General features: G+C 40.0%; 1 protein-coding gene across 1 annotated transcript; it reads left to right on the top strand.

Moving 5' to 3' along the window:
• Nucleotides 1-4,956: 4,956 nt before the first annotated feature.
• On the top strand, nucleotides 4,957-9,772 carry smpdl3b (sphingomyelin phosphodiesterase acid like 3B). The gene is made up of 8 exons (XM_014167262.2): nucleotides 4,957-5,201; nucleotides 5,366-5,579; nucleotides 5,821-5,918; nucleotides 6,050-6,193; nucleotides 6,680-6,849; nucleotides 7,110-7,290; nucleotides 7,560-7,693; nucleotides 8,834-9,772. The coding sequence occupies exons 1-8, from the start codon at nucleotides 5,120-5,122 to the stop codon at nucleotides 9,194-9,196; spliced, it is 1,386 nt and encodes a 461-aa protein (XP_014022737.1). The 5' UTR covers nucleotides 4,957-5,119; the 3' UTR covers nucleotides 9,197-9,772.
• The last annotated feature ends 4,587 nt before the right edge of the window (nucleotides 9,773-14,359 follow it).

The following is a 14,359-nucleotide window of genomic DNA, read 5'->3' as shown; positions in this document are numbered from 1 at the left end:
AGGGAAACCACCTGGCCCTGATGGCCTGTCAGTTGAATTCTATAGACAGTTTTGGGAGTTACTAGATGACCTGATTTTTAATATGTTTCAAGATTGCATTAAAAGTGGGGAAATGGTCTCCACTATGAAACAGGTCCTTATTTCATTGATTCTGAAGCCCGATAAAGACCCTTCTCTCATTGACAATTGGAGACCAATTACTTTATTAAATATTGATTAGAAATTGATTGCTCTGGTTTATGCCAAAAGATTAAAGAAAGGAATAGATACCATTATAAATGAGACTCAAACAGGATTTATGAAGGGCCGTCACATTAACTCTAACATTCGTTTAGTCTTGGACCTAATATATTATTCAGATGCAATTGACTCAGATGTGATGGTCTTATTTTTGGACTTCTGTAAAGCCTTTGACACAATTGAACATGAATTTCTCTTTAGGTCTCTTAAACTTTTTGGATTTGGTGAAAATTTTATAAAAGTAATTTGCATGTTTTACGAAGGTATTAAATAGTTCTGTGTTACTGAACCTTAATACTTCCAAAAGATTCACTATCAACAGAAGTGTATGACAGGGATGCCCAATTTCGCCATTTTTATTCATTTTGGTTGTGGAACTTCTATCTCTAGATATTCTGAATAATGCAAATTTGTATGGCTTAACCATTTTTAACAAAGAAATCAAAATTTCCCAACTGGCTGATGATACTACTCTTTTCTTAAGAGACAAAGACCAGGTCGCCCATGCCCTTAATGCTATAACTGCATTTTCTATAAACGGAATGTTTCTAAATGTGAAATCTTATGTTTATTTTACTCTGATGATAAAGAAATAGAAAATATTCCTGTAAAGGACTGTGTTAAATATTGAGGACTACATCTGTCAAAAAAACACTTAGTCAGACAACATTTGAATTTCTCTCCTAAAATTAAGAAAACCAAAAAATATATTCAGTAATTGGCTACAAAGAGATCTTCCTATACTTGGGAGAGTACTTCTGTCCAAGGCAGAGGGACTGTCTCGTTTTGTGTATCCCTCATTATCGTTAGGTGTAAATCGTGCTACTTGTAAAGAGATCAATAAGACCTTTCTGACTTCATCTGGAAAAATAAGTCTCACAAACTAAAAAAGTCAGTCCTTTCTAATAAAAGAGCTGAAGGTGGTCTAGAAGTGTTGGATTTTGTTGACACAAATAACACTTTTAAGATAAACTGGTTGAAAAGATTTTTGATCAATACGGATTCAATATGGTATTTCATTCCAAATAATGTGTTTAATAAGTTGGGAGGTCTTCAATTTTTACTGAAATGTAATTATATTCCTGAAAGATTACCTGCTAAATTGGCTAGGTTTCACCAACAAGCTTTAATGGACTGGAAAATATGTTTCCTGCACAATTTTTCCCCACATAAAGCTCTTTTGTGGAAAAAATGGGACATAACTGTAAAGAATAAGTCATTGTTCTACTCTAGCTGGCATGAGAGGAATATTGACTTTGTTCTTGATGTTTTCGACAACAAGGGTAATATTCTCACATATGAACAATTTATAACATTAACATTGAAAGAGTTTCCAATACCTTTCAGAGAGTTTATTTCTGGGATCAAAGCCGTTCCCAGTGGTCTAACTACACTAATGAAAACTCATCTTAGCTTTGGTAATGATCACAAAGTTTATCCAGAACTCAGATTGGAAGGCGTCGGCTTACCTGAGAAATCTTGTTGTAATAAATATATAAGACAAATTCTTCATTCACAAAACCAACTTACACTGGAACATGCTTATTCCTGACATTGTCTGGAAAAATGCATGGTTAAGGCCTTACAAATATTGTATACCAAACAAAGTTAAGGAAGCGCACTTCAAAATTTTACATAAGATTTATCCATGTAATTCTATGATATCCAAATTTGTGGCTATTGATGATATCTGTGTTTTCTATGAAAAAGAAGGTGAGAATCTGTTTCACTTGTTCTTTGAATGTAAATTTGTGTCCGAATTTTGGGAAAACCTTGCAAAATACTTATTTACCATTATGAACACTACCCATGTTTTTGACATGAAAGATATAATATGTTACTACTGCAATGATAACAAGACCATTGAAATGATTGTGATTTTTTTTATTCTTGTTGCCAAATACTTCATACAAAAACAAAAATTCCAAAATTCTATAACAAAATTACACTTTTTTAAAATTGAATTTAACTATTTTATTAAAACATTAACCCTAGTGAACAATAACAAGAATAACATTTCCTAAATCATTACAATAAGACTTTTTCAGAGTGATTACAATTGCACTAGAATTGTTTATTTTTTAAATATTTTTTGTTTGTTCCAGTATTTTATCGTTAATACCTGTGTTCTGTTTTGTATGATGTAAGAATGTAAATTGTTGATCTGTATTTTTAATAAAAATAAATAAATAAAATGAGTATGTGGACACCTGCTGGTAAAACATCTCATTCCAAAATCATGGGCATTAACAAAGGCGACCCATCATTCAGCGCAGGTGGGCAGAGATCGACCGGTTTTGAGCCCCACCTGTTTAGCTACAAAAATATATATACAGTATATATGTTTTTTTTGTGTGCCTGTTTTGCATGTTATTTTGGCATTAGTTCATGTCACATATCAGTTTGCAAACAATGTAAAATATAAATAATAACCATTGAGTTAATATAGCTGCATACAAACATGGTCTCTTTTTTGCTTTCTTTAGTAGGGCAGCTCCAAAATGCAGGTGTTTCAGTCTAGCTCAGTGCTTTCTGTGGTGGAGGGGCAGCCAGCTGAATACACGTAGTGTAGGGGTTGGAAATCTCTAAGGGAGAGCTTGAAAATTCATGCCCCTTGAGTACTGCCATGATGTCAACATACTTTCAAAATCGTAGGTAGCAAGCTAGCAGTCATCAGCAAGAAGTAGACAATCTAATGGCAAATCCTTTCCAATCCTTGTCATATGAAGAGAAATTGTAGATAAAACGTATCGGTGCTCATCGGCCATTGGATATAAAAATTACACATCAAGTTGGAAATTGCAAATTCAACATTGAGTGGTTTGAAAGGAATCAGTGGCTAACTGCAAGCATTGCAAAGCAATCACTAGTCTGCTATTCAGTGGAGTGGGTGTGTGGTCCAAGTTGGGTTTAAGGGTCTCTTTTCCAAGCTTAAAAGGATAAACATTCAACATTTGCCATGCTGTCAATCCAGCATGACTTCTGCCGCGTTCAAAACCACCGGAAACTTGGAACTGGGAAATCTCAGACTTCAGTGAGTTCAAGACAACTGAATTCCAAGTCGGGAACTGAGGCATCTTTCTAGAGCTCCGACCTGAAGATCACTGACATCATGATTCAATCTTGTTTTTTTCCCCACAGAGTTCCCAGTTGTCTTGAAAGCACCATAAATCCAGAGAATGCCAGACTTTGATGACAAAGTTTGATGACAGAATTTTCCAACGAAGGACTGCCACGCCACCTTCCTGTTGAAGTGGGCACAGAACAACAAGGTGAGTCCAAAAATGTCTTGTATGCTGCTACATAAATGATGTAATATGCCAGGGAGATATGTGTACTGTAGCTAAGAAAGTAATACTAAGTGTATATTGTGTAGTAAGCTGTGCCTCACCCTAATAATTTGGTCCCTTTTCCCCTCATAACTGGTGCACATGTAGCCTATAGCCTGTTTCAGAGAAATGTCATCATCGAATATTGTAAGAGCTTTCATTGTCTGTGGTATGGTGTGTGTGGTGTGGTGTGGTGTGGGAAGGATTTCCGCAAGATCAAACCTATTTTAAATGTGGTCACCCTAAGCAGGATAGGAGAACTTATGCAGCAGGTTAGGAGACCAAGTTTAAGGTTAGGAAAAGGGTTAGGGTTAGCAAAATTGAAGGGGAATCTTTCCCTTTAATTGGTCAACTATCACATTTACAGCTACCCCAGTAACCACGCCCTTTCCTTAACAGCAAAACGATTCACATCTCTAGTCCCCATTCGTTTAACATGGAGCGCCTGCTCTCTCTGACCAGCATAAACACAATTCTCACAAGACCATTTCTGGTTACCTTCACCGATTCCACTGCACCCATCTCTGTTTTCACCCACCATGAAACCACAAATGGATCAGCCAAAAGGCAAGGGTCCACTTGTCGCAAAAATGTCACTCCTACTGTCACAGACTCATCTTTATCCTGACCCTCAGTGCAAGCCTCGGGCTCCGAGAACTATCACCTTCGATACTTCGCCCTCATTCACTTCCATTTCTCCTCCTGTCTTCAATCTGGCACACAGCTCACTCAGCTTACATTTTCTACAATCTTCTTTAATAAATCATCTATTTTTCCCGCTATTTTTAACCGACTCAAGCTGACCCTCTTCCTCTCTTCGACCTCCTAGGTCTCTCTTTTTCCCTCCATTCTCCTCCGTATTCCAAGTACACATCTCTTTATTATAAAAATTCACTTCTCCTGACATACATCTTGTTCATGCTCTCTCAAAGGATGCCATTTAACCAGCTGTCACAATCTCTGTACAATCAGCACGAACCCCACGGGATGTAGCGCTTAACAGTGCATCCCACTTATAATGCAGTTTCTTTGTCTTGATGTTATTTTTCATCAAAAGCTACCGCAATACTTTTCCATTTCTAAAAAGCGCTCTCTCTGCCTTCCTTCTCCCTTGCCGGTCACATGACAAGTTCCACTTCCTTGAAACCGGACGCTGTCCTAACCTACTACGAAAGTCACTTTTTATCGAATTGGCGAGAAAAGGGTGTGTCCCCTGTTGCAGAGGACATGTTCTACTGCTGGGTCATCACACTCTCAATTTTATTGGAACCAAATAGCAAAAGAAAACATTACATCTAGTTGTTAATTAGTGTTACAAATAGTATTTGCTACAGGTCACAATAAATGTATGTTTATAGCCTATTTTGACAAATATATTGAACCATATAAGTCTATTAGTAGGCATAATAGAATATAGAGATGAATAAGTATAACTTAAACCCAGCTGTTTCTTATCTTTCATTTTAGAGATTAGGCTATTCAACTAGGGACATGAGTCATGACTTCATAGATTACGGCGTGCACGTCTGTCCAGTGAGTCTACCTTCCCCATGACATTCACTATGGCTGCGATGCGGACAATCCTCCTGTCCTGTCTTCTTTTCACATGCGGGAAAGTTCTGGGGCTGTCAGGTGAGTGCATAAAATGGCCTAACAATATACATTCAACAATTTAAATAATGTATTTAATATAGCCTGATCAACAATAGAAAACAATGCAGCTATGTGTTGTTAGATAACCATTCGATAATGCTGTAGTCGATCTATCTGCGCGTCATCAGCACTTATTTTCCCAGGAAACTTTTGGCACATCACGGATATTCACTGGGACCCAACCTATAAACACACCGAAAATCCTGAGCTTGTGTGTGCATCCAGTGGAAAACGTCCTGCGCCCAGTGCGGGAAAATTTGGAGACTACCTCTGCGATGCGCCATGGGACCTTATTAACTCCACAGTGTATGCAATGAAATACATTCTGCCAGATCCGGATTTCATCGTCTGGACTGGGTACAACAAACTAACATTTATTTTATGTAGCCCTTGTGTGTGTGTGTGTGTGTGTGTGTGTGTGTGTGTGTGTGTGTGTGTGCGTGTGTAAATTTAACTACTTGTCCATTTACCTTCTTAAAGTAAAATGTTCCATTGAAGAACATTGAGGATGGCTCCCATGTACTGTATATAAAGCTACACATGTGATTGACTTTATCTAAAAGAGGCCCCTTAAAACAACCTGACATTTGCCCTACAGAGATGACACGGCGCATGTCCCTAACGAGGATCTGGGAGAAGAGGCGGTTCTCTCCATTATCAGCAACCTCACCCACATCATAAAGCTTGTTTTTCCAAGTGTGTCTAACCTCCATTGTTTTTGAGGGGGAAGTCCCTCTGGGCCAAATTGAAATATATTTTGTTTTCCTTTTGTTGTCCTTTTGGATCTATTCATCAAAGCCATATGATCAACTCATGTTACCTTTCAGATACTAAAGTGTACTCAGCGCTGGGAAATCATGACTACCATCCGAAGAACCACCTACCCCCAGCCCAGAACAACATCTATGAACAGACAGCACAGCTGTGGCAGGGCTGGTTGGAACCAAAGTCTCAAACAACCTTCCGCACAGGTAAGCTACAACATATCCTGCCTAGGCCTGGTCATGTAAAGTCAAAAAAATATATATTGGTCACATGCCCTGAATACAAGTGTAGACTTTACAGTGAAATGCTTACTTATGAGCCCATTCCCAAAAGTTTATAGTTAAAAAGTAAGACACATATTTACTAAATAAAAAATGTAAATAGTAATACAATAAAAACAATATATATACAAGGAATATCAGTACTGAGTCAATGTGCAGGGGTACGAGGTAGTTGAGGTAATACAGTATGTGGATATGGGTAGGGGTATACCACTTGGGGCCAGTTTCCGGGGCACAGATTAAGCCTTCTGGACTAAAAAGCATGCTCAATTGAAATAATTAATTAAAATAACTTTTCAGTTCAGGACTTGTGTTAATCTGTGTCTGGAAAACCAGTCCATGGAGTCTGGAATGGAATCAATCAACTCCAGTCCAATTAGTTGTATTGTCTTTCCCTTTTTTTCTTTATAGGTGGATATTATACAGAGAACCTGCTGAACCGACCAGGTTACAGGGTTGTAGTCCTCAACACTAACCTATACTACGACCAGAACAAGGCCACAGAAGAAATTGACGATCCAGCCGGTCAGTTCAACTGGGCAGACCATGTTCTTACAGAAGCTGCCAACAACAAAGAAAAGGTCTTACCACGCTCTCTATGTCGCAAGAAATAGCAAGAGAAGATAAGTGCCTAGTAACTCTGCCAGTAAAAGCCAGGCATCTGTTAGAAAATATAGAGATAACATACTCCTGTTTTCTTTATATGTAGTGGAGGTGATTTGGAATCAAGCTCTCATGAAGAGGTAGCCCTGTCTGAGACTTGTAAAGCAGATGTTGCATACAGACTTTGAGGATATCCCTTTATGATTTAATCGCAATCCCACACCGATTTCTCTCTTAGGTTTACATCATTGGCCACGTTCCACCAGGGTTCTTTGAGAAGAAGCGGAGTAAGCCTTGGTTTCGACCCAACTTCAACAAACGTTACCTAGAGCTGATCCAGAAGCATCATTCTCTAATTATCGGACAGTTCTTTGGCCATCATCACACTGACAGCTTCCGCATGTTCTACAGCTCGGAAGGTACAGTGTCATTTAACAGATACACATACTACAAACTTTGTTCCATCATCTCAAGACATTCAACATTAGCCAGGGCCATAGTCTGTTTTTGCTATTTTGCCAACATAGCAATGGAGTTGGCAAGAGCACAAACATATCTGGGACCAGGCTAACTCAACATTTGAACATGATTGTTCAAACATTGGATGCAGAGAAAAATGTATGTGTGCTGCCAACTTATAGTACTTGTGCCTCTCATCTATAGTATCTCACCAACTGTCTTTCCCCAGGTTCCCCCATCAGTACCATGTTCCTTACCCCTGGTGTCACTCCCTGGAAGACCACCTTACCTGGGGTTATAGACGGAGCCAACAACCCTGGGATCCGCGTCTTTGAATATGACACCCAAACTCTTCTAGTCAAAGTAAGAGCCGTTGGACTCTTCTTAAAAGCCCCAAAAATCTGTCAATTTAATGGTTGCTCAGAAACAAAATCTTACCACTCTGCCTCCTCCGTTATTGCCTGATTAATAATATACGGCCGAACCAAACCATACCGTGCTGGCTCAGATAGTTTCTTTTCACATTCTTTCCTGTCTACCTCTCTAGCAGCACACACGTGGTCGACAACTGTGCTGGATGTGCTACCCTGCTGCTACCAGCTTTGTGGAGTATTTTCTGCTTTAATAATAATTTCTTAAACTTCTATAGCACTTTTCATAAAATAAAAAATGTCAAGGCGCTTCAAAAGCAAAAACAAAATGGAGAAGGTCCGTTCATGGCATGATCAGATGACATTTGTCAGGGAGATGGTTGATGGAGATGGAGTCTGGTGATTGTCTTGTAGAGGACATGTTGCCACTGGAGTTCTCCTCCTTCACAATGTGTGGCACCCATAACGAGCCGTCGGTCTCAGCACTGCATTCCTCCACTGCATCTCCTATGCCTCTTAAGCTTAAGCTGACTACTCAATTGATGTTTTTAAAAGCAGCCAGATGCAACAAAAAAGCTGGTAGTGTCCAGATGCATCATTCAAATAAAAAAAATTGCCAGCTAGCAGGGGGTGGCAGGTAGCTTAGCGGTTAGAGCGTTAGGCCAGTAACGAAAGAACCCTGGTTTGAATCCCAGAGGTGAAGAATCGGTCCATGTGCACTTGAGCACCGTTAAGTCGCTCTGGATAAAAGTGTCTACTAAAATTGAATGACTAAAATGTAGCTAGCCAAGCCAAAAAGAGTTGACCTGCCAGTCCATCTGCAAAATTTGTGGGTAACAACATATAGAAGCAATAAAACACACAATGTTATCCAAAACAGCTGATTAAAATAACTACACATTTACAGCAGCTCTGTGCTTAGGCTGCTACTATGGTGCCATGGCTTCTCTCTTTTCCACATTGTTCCTCTTACTTCAATGCTGTTCCCTATTGTTCTTTTTAACGATGTAATGTGCGTTGTGAGTGACCCATGTAAAATGCACTTTAAATAAATTCGGACTTGACTTCACTAAACTAGACTCAGTAGTGTGAAAAAGGTATTAGTGTCTCCAATCTGTCTCTCAACCCACAGGACATGGTGACCTACTACCTGAACCTGACCCATGCCAACATGGCCCAGGCACGCTGGGAGAAAGAGTACCGCTTCACTGAGAGCTTTCGTGTGCCTGACGCCTCCCCGGCCTCCATGCACCAGGCCGTAGAGCGCATGGCCAGCGACCGCTGCTACCTGCAGAAGTACTACGAGTTCAACTCAGTCAACTACGACCTGACAGAATGCAACAGTGACTGCCGCGTCGACCACGTGTGTGCTGCTAGAGAGGTAGACTTTGAGAGGTACGAGCATTGTCTGGAGAAAGAGAAGGCATCATCGACTGGTGTTGCCATGTTGCCAGTTCTCTCTGTGGTGATCAGTCTTGTCTGGGCAAGCTGTTAATGATCTCAATGTCCACCAAAGATATGGACCCATTACTACTGGCTGCCTACAATGAAAGGACTGAACGGCTGCTCCAATCTATGGAGTCCTTCTCCCAAATGTTGCGATTAAGGACATTTACCTTGAATGATTTAATCAGATAGATTACTGTATCCTTTTCTAACATAAGATCTTTCATGAATGCCTCTTTTTGAATATAGCAATCAGAATTCACAGATTGACTGCATGCTGCATTTTCCAGTCTGTGCATCTCAATTTCAACCATGTACCATGCTTGTTAAAGTACGTCATGCTATGAAACTTTAGAATAACATTTTTAATAGGAAGATCCACGACCTTTGATTTCCAAAATCTTTTTCTGACTTATTTTAACTCATGTTAATTGGTGTAAACAAAAATGTATACCACCTGAAAATCTTTTTGATACTCTAGAGTTACAGTTAGTTAGTTAGTTAGTTAGTTAGTTAGGTTAGAGCTACAGTCTACCATCCTTTGTGGTAGACTGTAGCAAGAATGATCAATGGTTTAATTTCTATATAGTCCCTATTTTAATAAATCACTTAATAATGTTTTGAAGATCGAGTTGGACCTAGGGCTGTGGCGATCATGAACTTGTCAGCCGGTGATAGTCAAGCAAATAACTGCCCTCTCACGGTAACGGACCGTAAAAATTAACATAAAGGGGTTTATCTCCTGGCTTCCACGCATGGCCTACAAGCCACTGATGCAGACCTTTGGAACATCTACACAAATCTAATTAAATGTATATATATATAGCCTACACCATCACAATAAATCCACTATTTATTCTAGACCGGTCTAAAGAAACATGATATGAAGAAAATGTAGTCTATTTTGTCCTTATGTTTGGCCCTGATATGGCTGTGGGCTACAGTAGTTCATTTAGCAGACAAGATTTGCTTAGAATTCCATTGCATTATTTTTATTATTTTCCAGTATGAAGAATACAATTGAACATAGCTGAATAAAATAGAAAGGATATTTTCTCAAATATTTCCAAGGAAGTCCGCACATGCAGGTATTCTATCGAGCGGTTAATGAACAGGTCCTCCAATATGCTTAATTTAGAGTTATTTATGCTTAGTTGTTACAAACGTTGGGCTATATGTTTAGATGAATACATTCTAAGGCTGCATGATGCGACTAATGATGATTTGAAAAAAAGTTATATGAAATGCATGATTTGTTTCTTGCGCAGGCTGCACACACTTCATGAAGCTCTCATTCACTTACCAGGCCTCAAATTTCCCGGTGGCATCCCCCTGTGTGGCCATAAAAATCCATGCCTTTTGCAGCCAAAGTGGCGGTTGTGCCCTTGGGCTGAATATAATAATTAAAATTCCCTCCTCCCGGCTGCAATGCTACAAAGCACCTTTCACTCACATGGCTCTCTCAGATTTCTCAATTCTTATTAGCCAATGCTCGTCACGTGATTGTGTCCTTCTCACAGGCATCTCAGCTAAGAAGTAGGCTACAAGTGAAGACAGACACATCAGGGATGCAACTGTGTGCATCCCATTTATGACATTTTTTTTACATTTTAGTAATTTAGCTGACACTCTTATCCAGAGGGCATACATTTCATATATATATATATATATTTTTTTGTACTGGCCCCCTGTGGGAATTGAACCCACAACCCTGGCGTTGCACACACCATGCTCTACGAACTGAGCCACAGGGAAGCCATAGGCTAGTGTTTTTTTGAATTCCAAAGCACATATTGAAGACGTTAGAAGAACTGTCCACATTTAGCCTAATTTGTCAGCCAACAAGATGAGTAGGTCTAATGAACAGAAAAAGCACTAGCCTGTAGTGCATTCGGAAGTACTCAGACCCCTTCCCTTTTTCCACATTGTTACTTTACAGCCTTATTCTAAAATGGATTACATAAAAAAATGCTCAATCTGCACACAATACCCCATAATGACAAAGCGAAAACAGGTTTAGACATTTTTGCAAATTTATAATAAAAAAATATATACCTTATTTACATACAGTACCAGTCAAAAGTTTGGACACATCTACTCATTCAAGGGTTTTAATTTATTTTTACTAGTTTCTACATTGTATGGAATCATGTAGTAACCAAAATATTTTCTTAGATTATTCAAAGTAGCCACCTTGATGACAGCTTTGCATTCTCTCAACCAGCTTCATGAGGTAGTCACCTGGAATGCATTTCAATTAACAGGTGTGCCTTGTTAAAAGTTAATTTGTGGAATTTCTTTCCTTCTTAATGCGTTTGAGCCAATCAGTTGTGTTGTGACAAGGTAGGGGTGGTATACAGAAGATAGCCCTATTTGGTAAAAGACCAAGTTCATATTATGTCAAGAAAAGCTCAAATAAGCAAAGGGAAATGACAGCCCATCATTACTTTAAGATGTGAAGGTCAGTCAATCCGGAAAATTTGAACGTTTCTTCAAGTGCAGTTGCAAAAACAAACAAGAACTATGATGAAACTGGCTCTTATGAGGACCGCCACAAAAAAGGAAGACCCAGAGTTATCTCTGTTGCAGAGGATAAGTTCATTAGAGTTACCAGCCTCATAAATTGCAGCCCAAATAATTGCTTCACAGAGTAACCGACACAACTCAACACCAACTGTTCAGAGGAGACTGCGTGAACCAGGCCTTCATGGTCGAATTGCTGCAAAGAAACCACTACTAAAGGACACCAATAAGAAGAAGAGACTTGCTTGGGCCAAAAAGCACGAGCAATGGACATTACACCGGTGGAAATCTGTCCTTTGTTCTGATGAGTCCAAATTTGAGATTTTTGGTTCCAACTGCCGTGTCTTTGAGACGTAGAGTAGGTGAACAGATATCCACATGTATGGTTCCCACCGCGAAGCATGGAGGTGGTGTGATGGTGCTTTGCTGGTGACACTGTGATTTATTTACACTTAACCAGCATGGCTACCACAGCATTCTGCAGCGATACGCCATCCCATCTGGTTTGCGCTAAGAGGGACTATCATTTGTTTTTAAACAGGACAAAGGCCCAACTCACATCCAGGCTGTGTAAGGGCTATTTGACCAAGAAGAAGAGTGATGCAGTACGGCATCAGATGACCTGGCCTCCACAATCACCCGACTTTAACCCAATTGAGATGGTTTGGGATGAGTCGGACCACAGAGTGAAGGAAAAGTAGCCAACAAGTGCGCAGCATATGTGGGATCTCCTTCAAGACTGTTGAAAACCATTCCAGGTGAAGCTGGTTGAGAGAATGCCAATAGTGTGCAAAGCTGTCCTCAAAGCAAAGGGTGGAGACTTTGAAGAATCTCAAATATGAAAAATATTTTGATTTGTTTAACACTTTTTTGGTTACTACATGATTCCATATGTGTTATTTGACCTCCAATAGTAAAATAAAGAAAAACCCTTGAATGAGTCGGTGTGTCCAAACTTTTGACTGGTACTGTAAGTATTCAGACCCTTTGCTGTGAGACTCGAAATTGAGCTCAGATGCATCCTGTTTCCATTGATCATCCTTCATATGTTTCTACAACTTGATTGGAGTCAACCTGTGGTAAATTCAATTGATTTGACATGATTTGGAAAGGCACACACCTGTCTATATAAAAGTCCCACAGTTGACAGTGCATATCAGAGCAAAAACCAAGCCATGAAGTCGAAGGAATTGTCCATAGAGCTCCGAGACAGGATTGTGTCGAGGCACAGATCTGGGGAAGGGTATCAAAAAATGTCTGCAGCATTGAAGGTCCCCAAAAACCCAGTGGCATCCATCATTCATAAATGTAAGAAGTTTGGAACCACCAAGACTATTCTTAGAGCTGGCCGCCCGGCCAAACTGAGCAATCGGAGGAGAAGGGCCTTTGTCAGGGAGGTGACCAAGAACCCTATGGTAACTGACAGAGCTCAAGAGTTCCTCTGTGGAGATGTTTGTCCTTCTGGAAGGTTCTCCCATCTCTGCAGCACTCCACCAATCAGACCTTTATGGGAGAGTGGCCAGAAAGAAGCCACTCCTCAGTAAAAGGCACCTAAAGACTCTCAGACCATAAGAAACAAGATTCTCTGGTCTGATGAAACCAAGATTGAACTCTTTGGCCTAAATGCCACCATCCCTATGATGAAGCATGGTGGTGGCAGCATCATGCTGTGGGGATGTTTTCAGCGGTAGGGACTGGGAGACTAGTCAGGATCGAGGGAAAAAGGAACAGAGCAAAGTACAGAGAGATCCTTGATGAAAACCTGCTCCAGAGCACTCAGGACCTCAAACTGGCGCGAAGGTTAACCTTCCAACAGGACCACGACCCTAAGCACACAGCCAAGACAACACAAGAGGGGCTTCGGGACAAGTCTTTGGATGTCCTTGAGTGTCCCAGCCAGAGCCCGGACTTGAACCTGATCGAATATCTCTGGAGAGACCTGAAAATAGCTGTGCAGCAACACTCCCCATCCAACCGAACAGAGCTTGAGAGGATCTGCAGAGAAAAATGGGATAAACTTCCCAAATACAGGTGTGCCAAGCTTAGCGTCATACCTAAGAAGAATCGAGGCCGTAATCGCTTCCAAAGGTGCTTCAACAAAGTACTGAGTAAAGGGTCTGAATACTTATGTAAATGTCAGATCTGTTTTTTCTAAAAACCCGTTTTTGCTTTGTCATTATGGGGTAGCGGGTAAATTGATGAGGGGAAACAAGGCTGTAACGTAACAAAATGTGGAAAAAGTCAAGGGGTCTGAATACTCCTCCCAAATGCACTGCATGTCAGTCTACTATCCCCCATAGTACAAAAGTTGACCTATTCTATTGGTCAACTTGTACTTCTGCGCAATAAATAAATATTACAAACATAGCCTACAGTTGTGGGATGCAATAGAGCCCAAATTAATACAACCCCTCACATCAAAAAAACATTTGAAAGCAATGAGGCTTATGCAACAGGTTAGAACGTTTAGCTTAAAATGTTGATAAACTATTAGGCTATTTCTTGACATTATATGCGCAGCAATACGCACATGGCAGTAGGCTGTAAGCGCAAATGTTCCTAAATGCAATCAATCAGCGGGAAAACACTGTTCTCAAAAATGACCGCAAATGCAATTGTGTGTAATGCTTAATTATATAGGTGCATTTTTAATGGTGAAAATGATCTTCCCTAAACTTTAAACTCACAC

This window comes from Salmo salar, chromosome ssa02 (genome assembly GCF_905237065.1).
Source record: "Salmo salar chromosome ssa02, Ssal_v3.1, whole genome shotgun sequence".
Classification (NCBI taxonomy): domain Eukaryota; kingdom Metazoa; phylum Chordata; class Actinopteri; order Salmoniformes; family Salmonidae; genus Salmo; species Salmo salar.
This window is presented reverse-complemented; position numbering and strand designations above follow the sequence as displayed.

Bases quoted from the DNA above. Each gene is read 5' to 3' on its own strand.
- smpdl3b (XM_014167262.2), top strand. From the start codon at position 5,120: ATGACATTCACTATGGCTGCGATGCGGACAATCCTCCTGTCCTGTCTT. The intron at 5,919-6,049 runs GTGTGTCTAACC...GTTACCTTTCAG, and splicing joins CATAAAGCTTGTTTTTCCAA to ATACTAAAGTGTACTCAGCG. The intron at 6,850-7,109 runs GTCTTACCACGC...TTTCTCTCTTAG, and splicing joins CTGCCAACAACAAAGAAAAG to GTTTACATCATTGGCCACGT.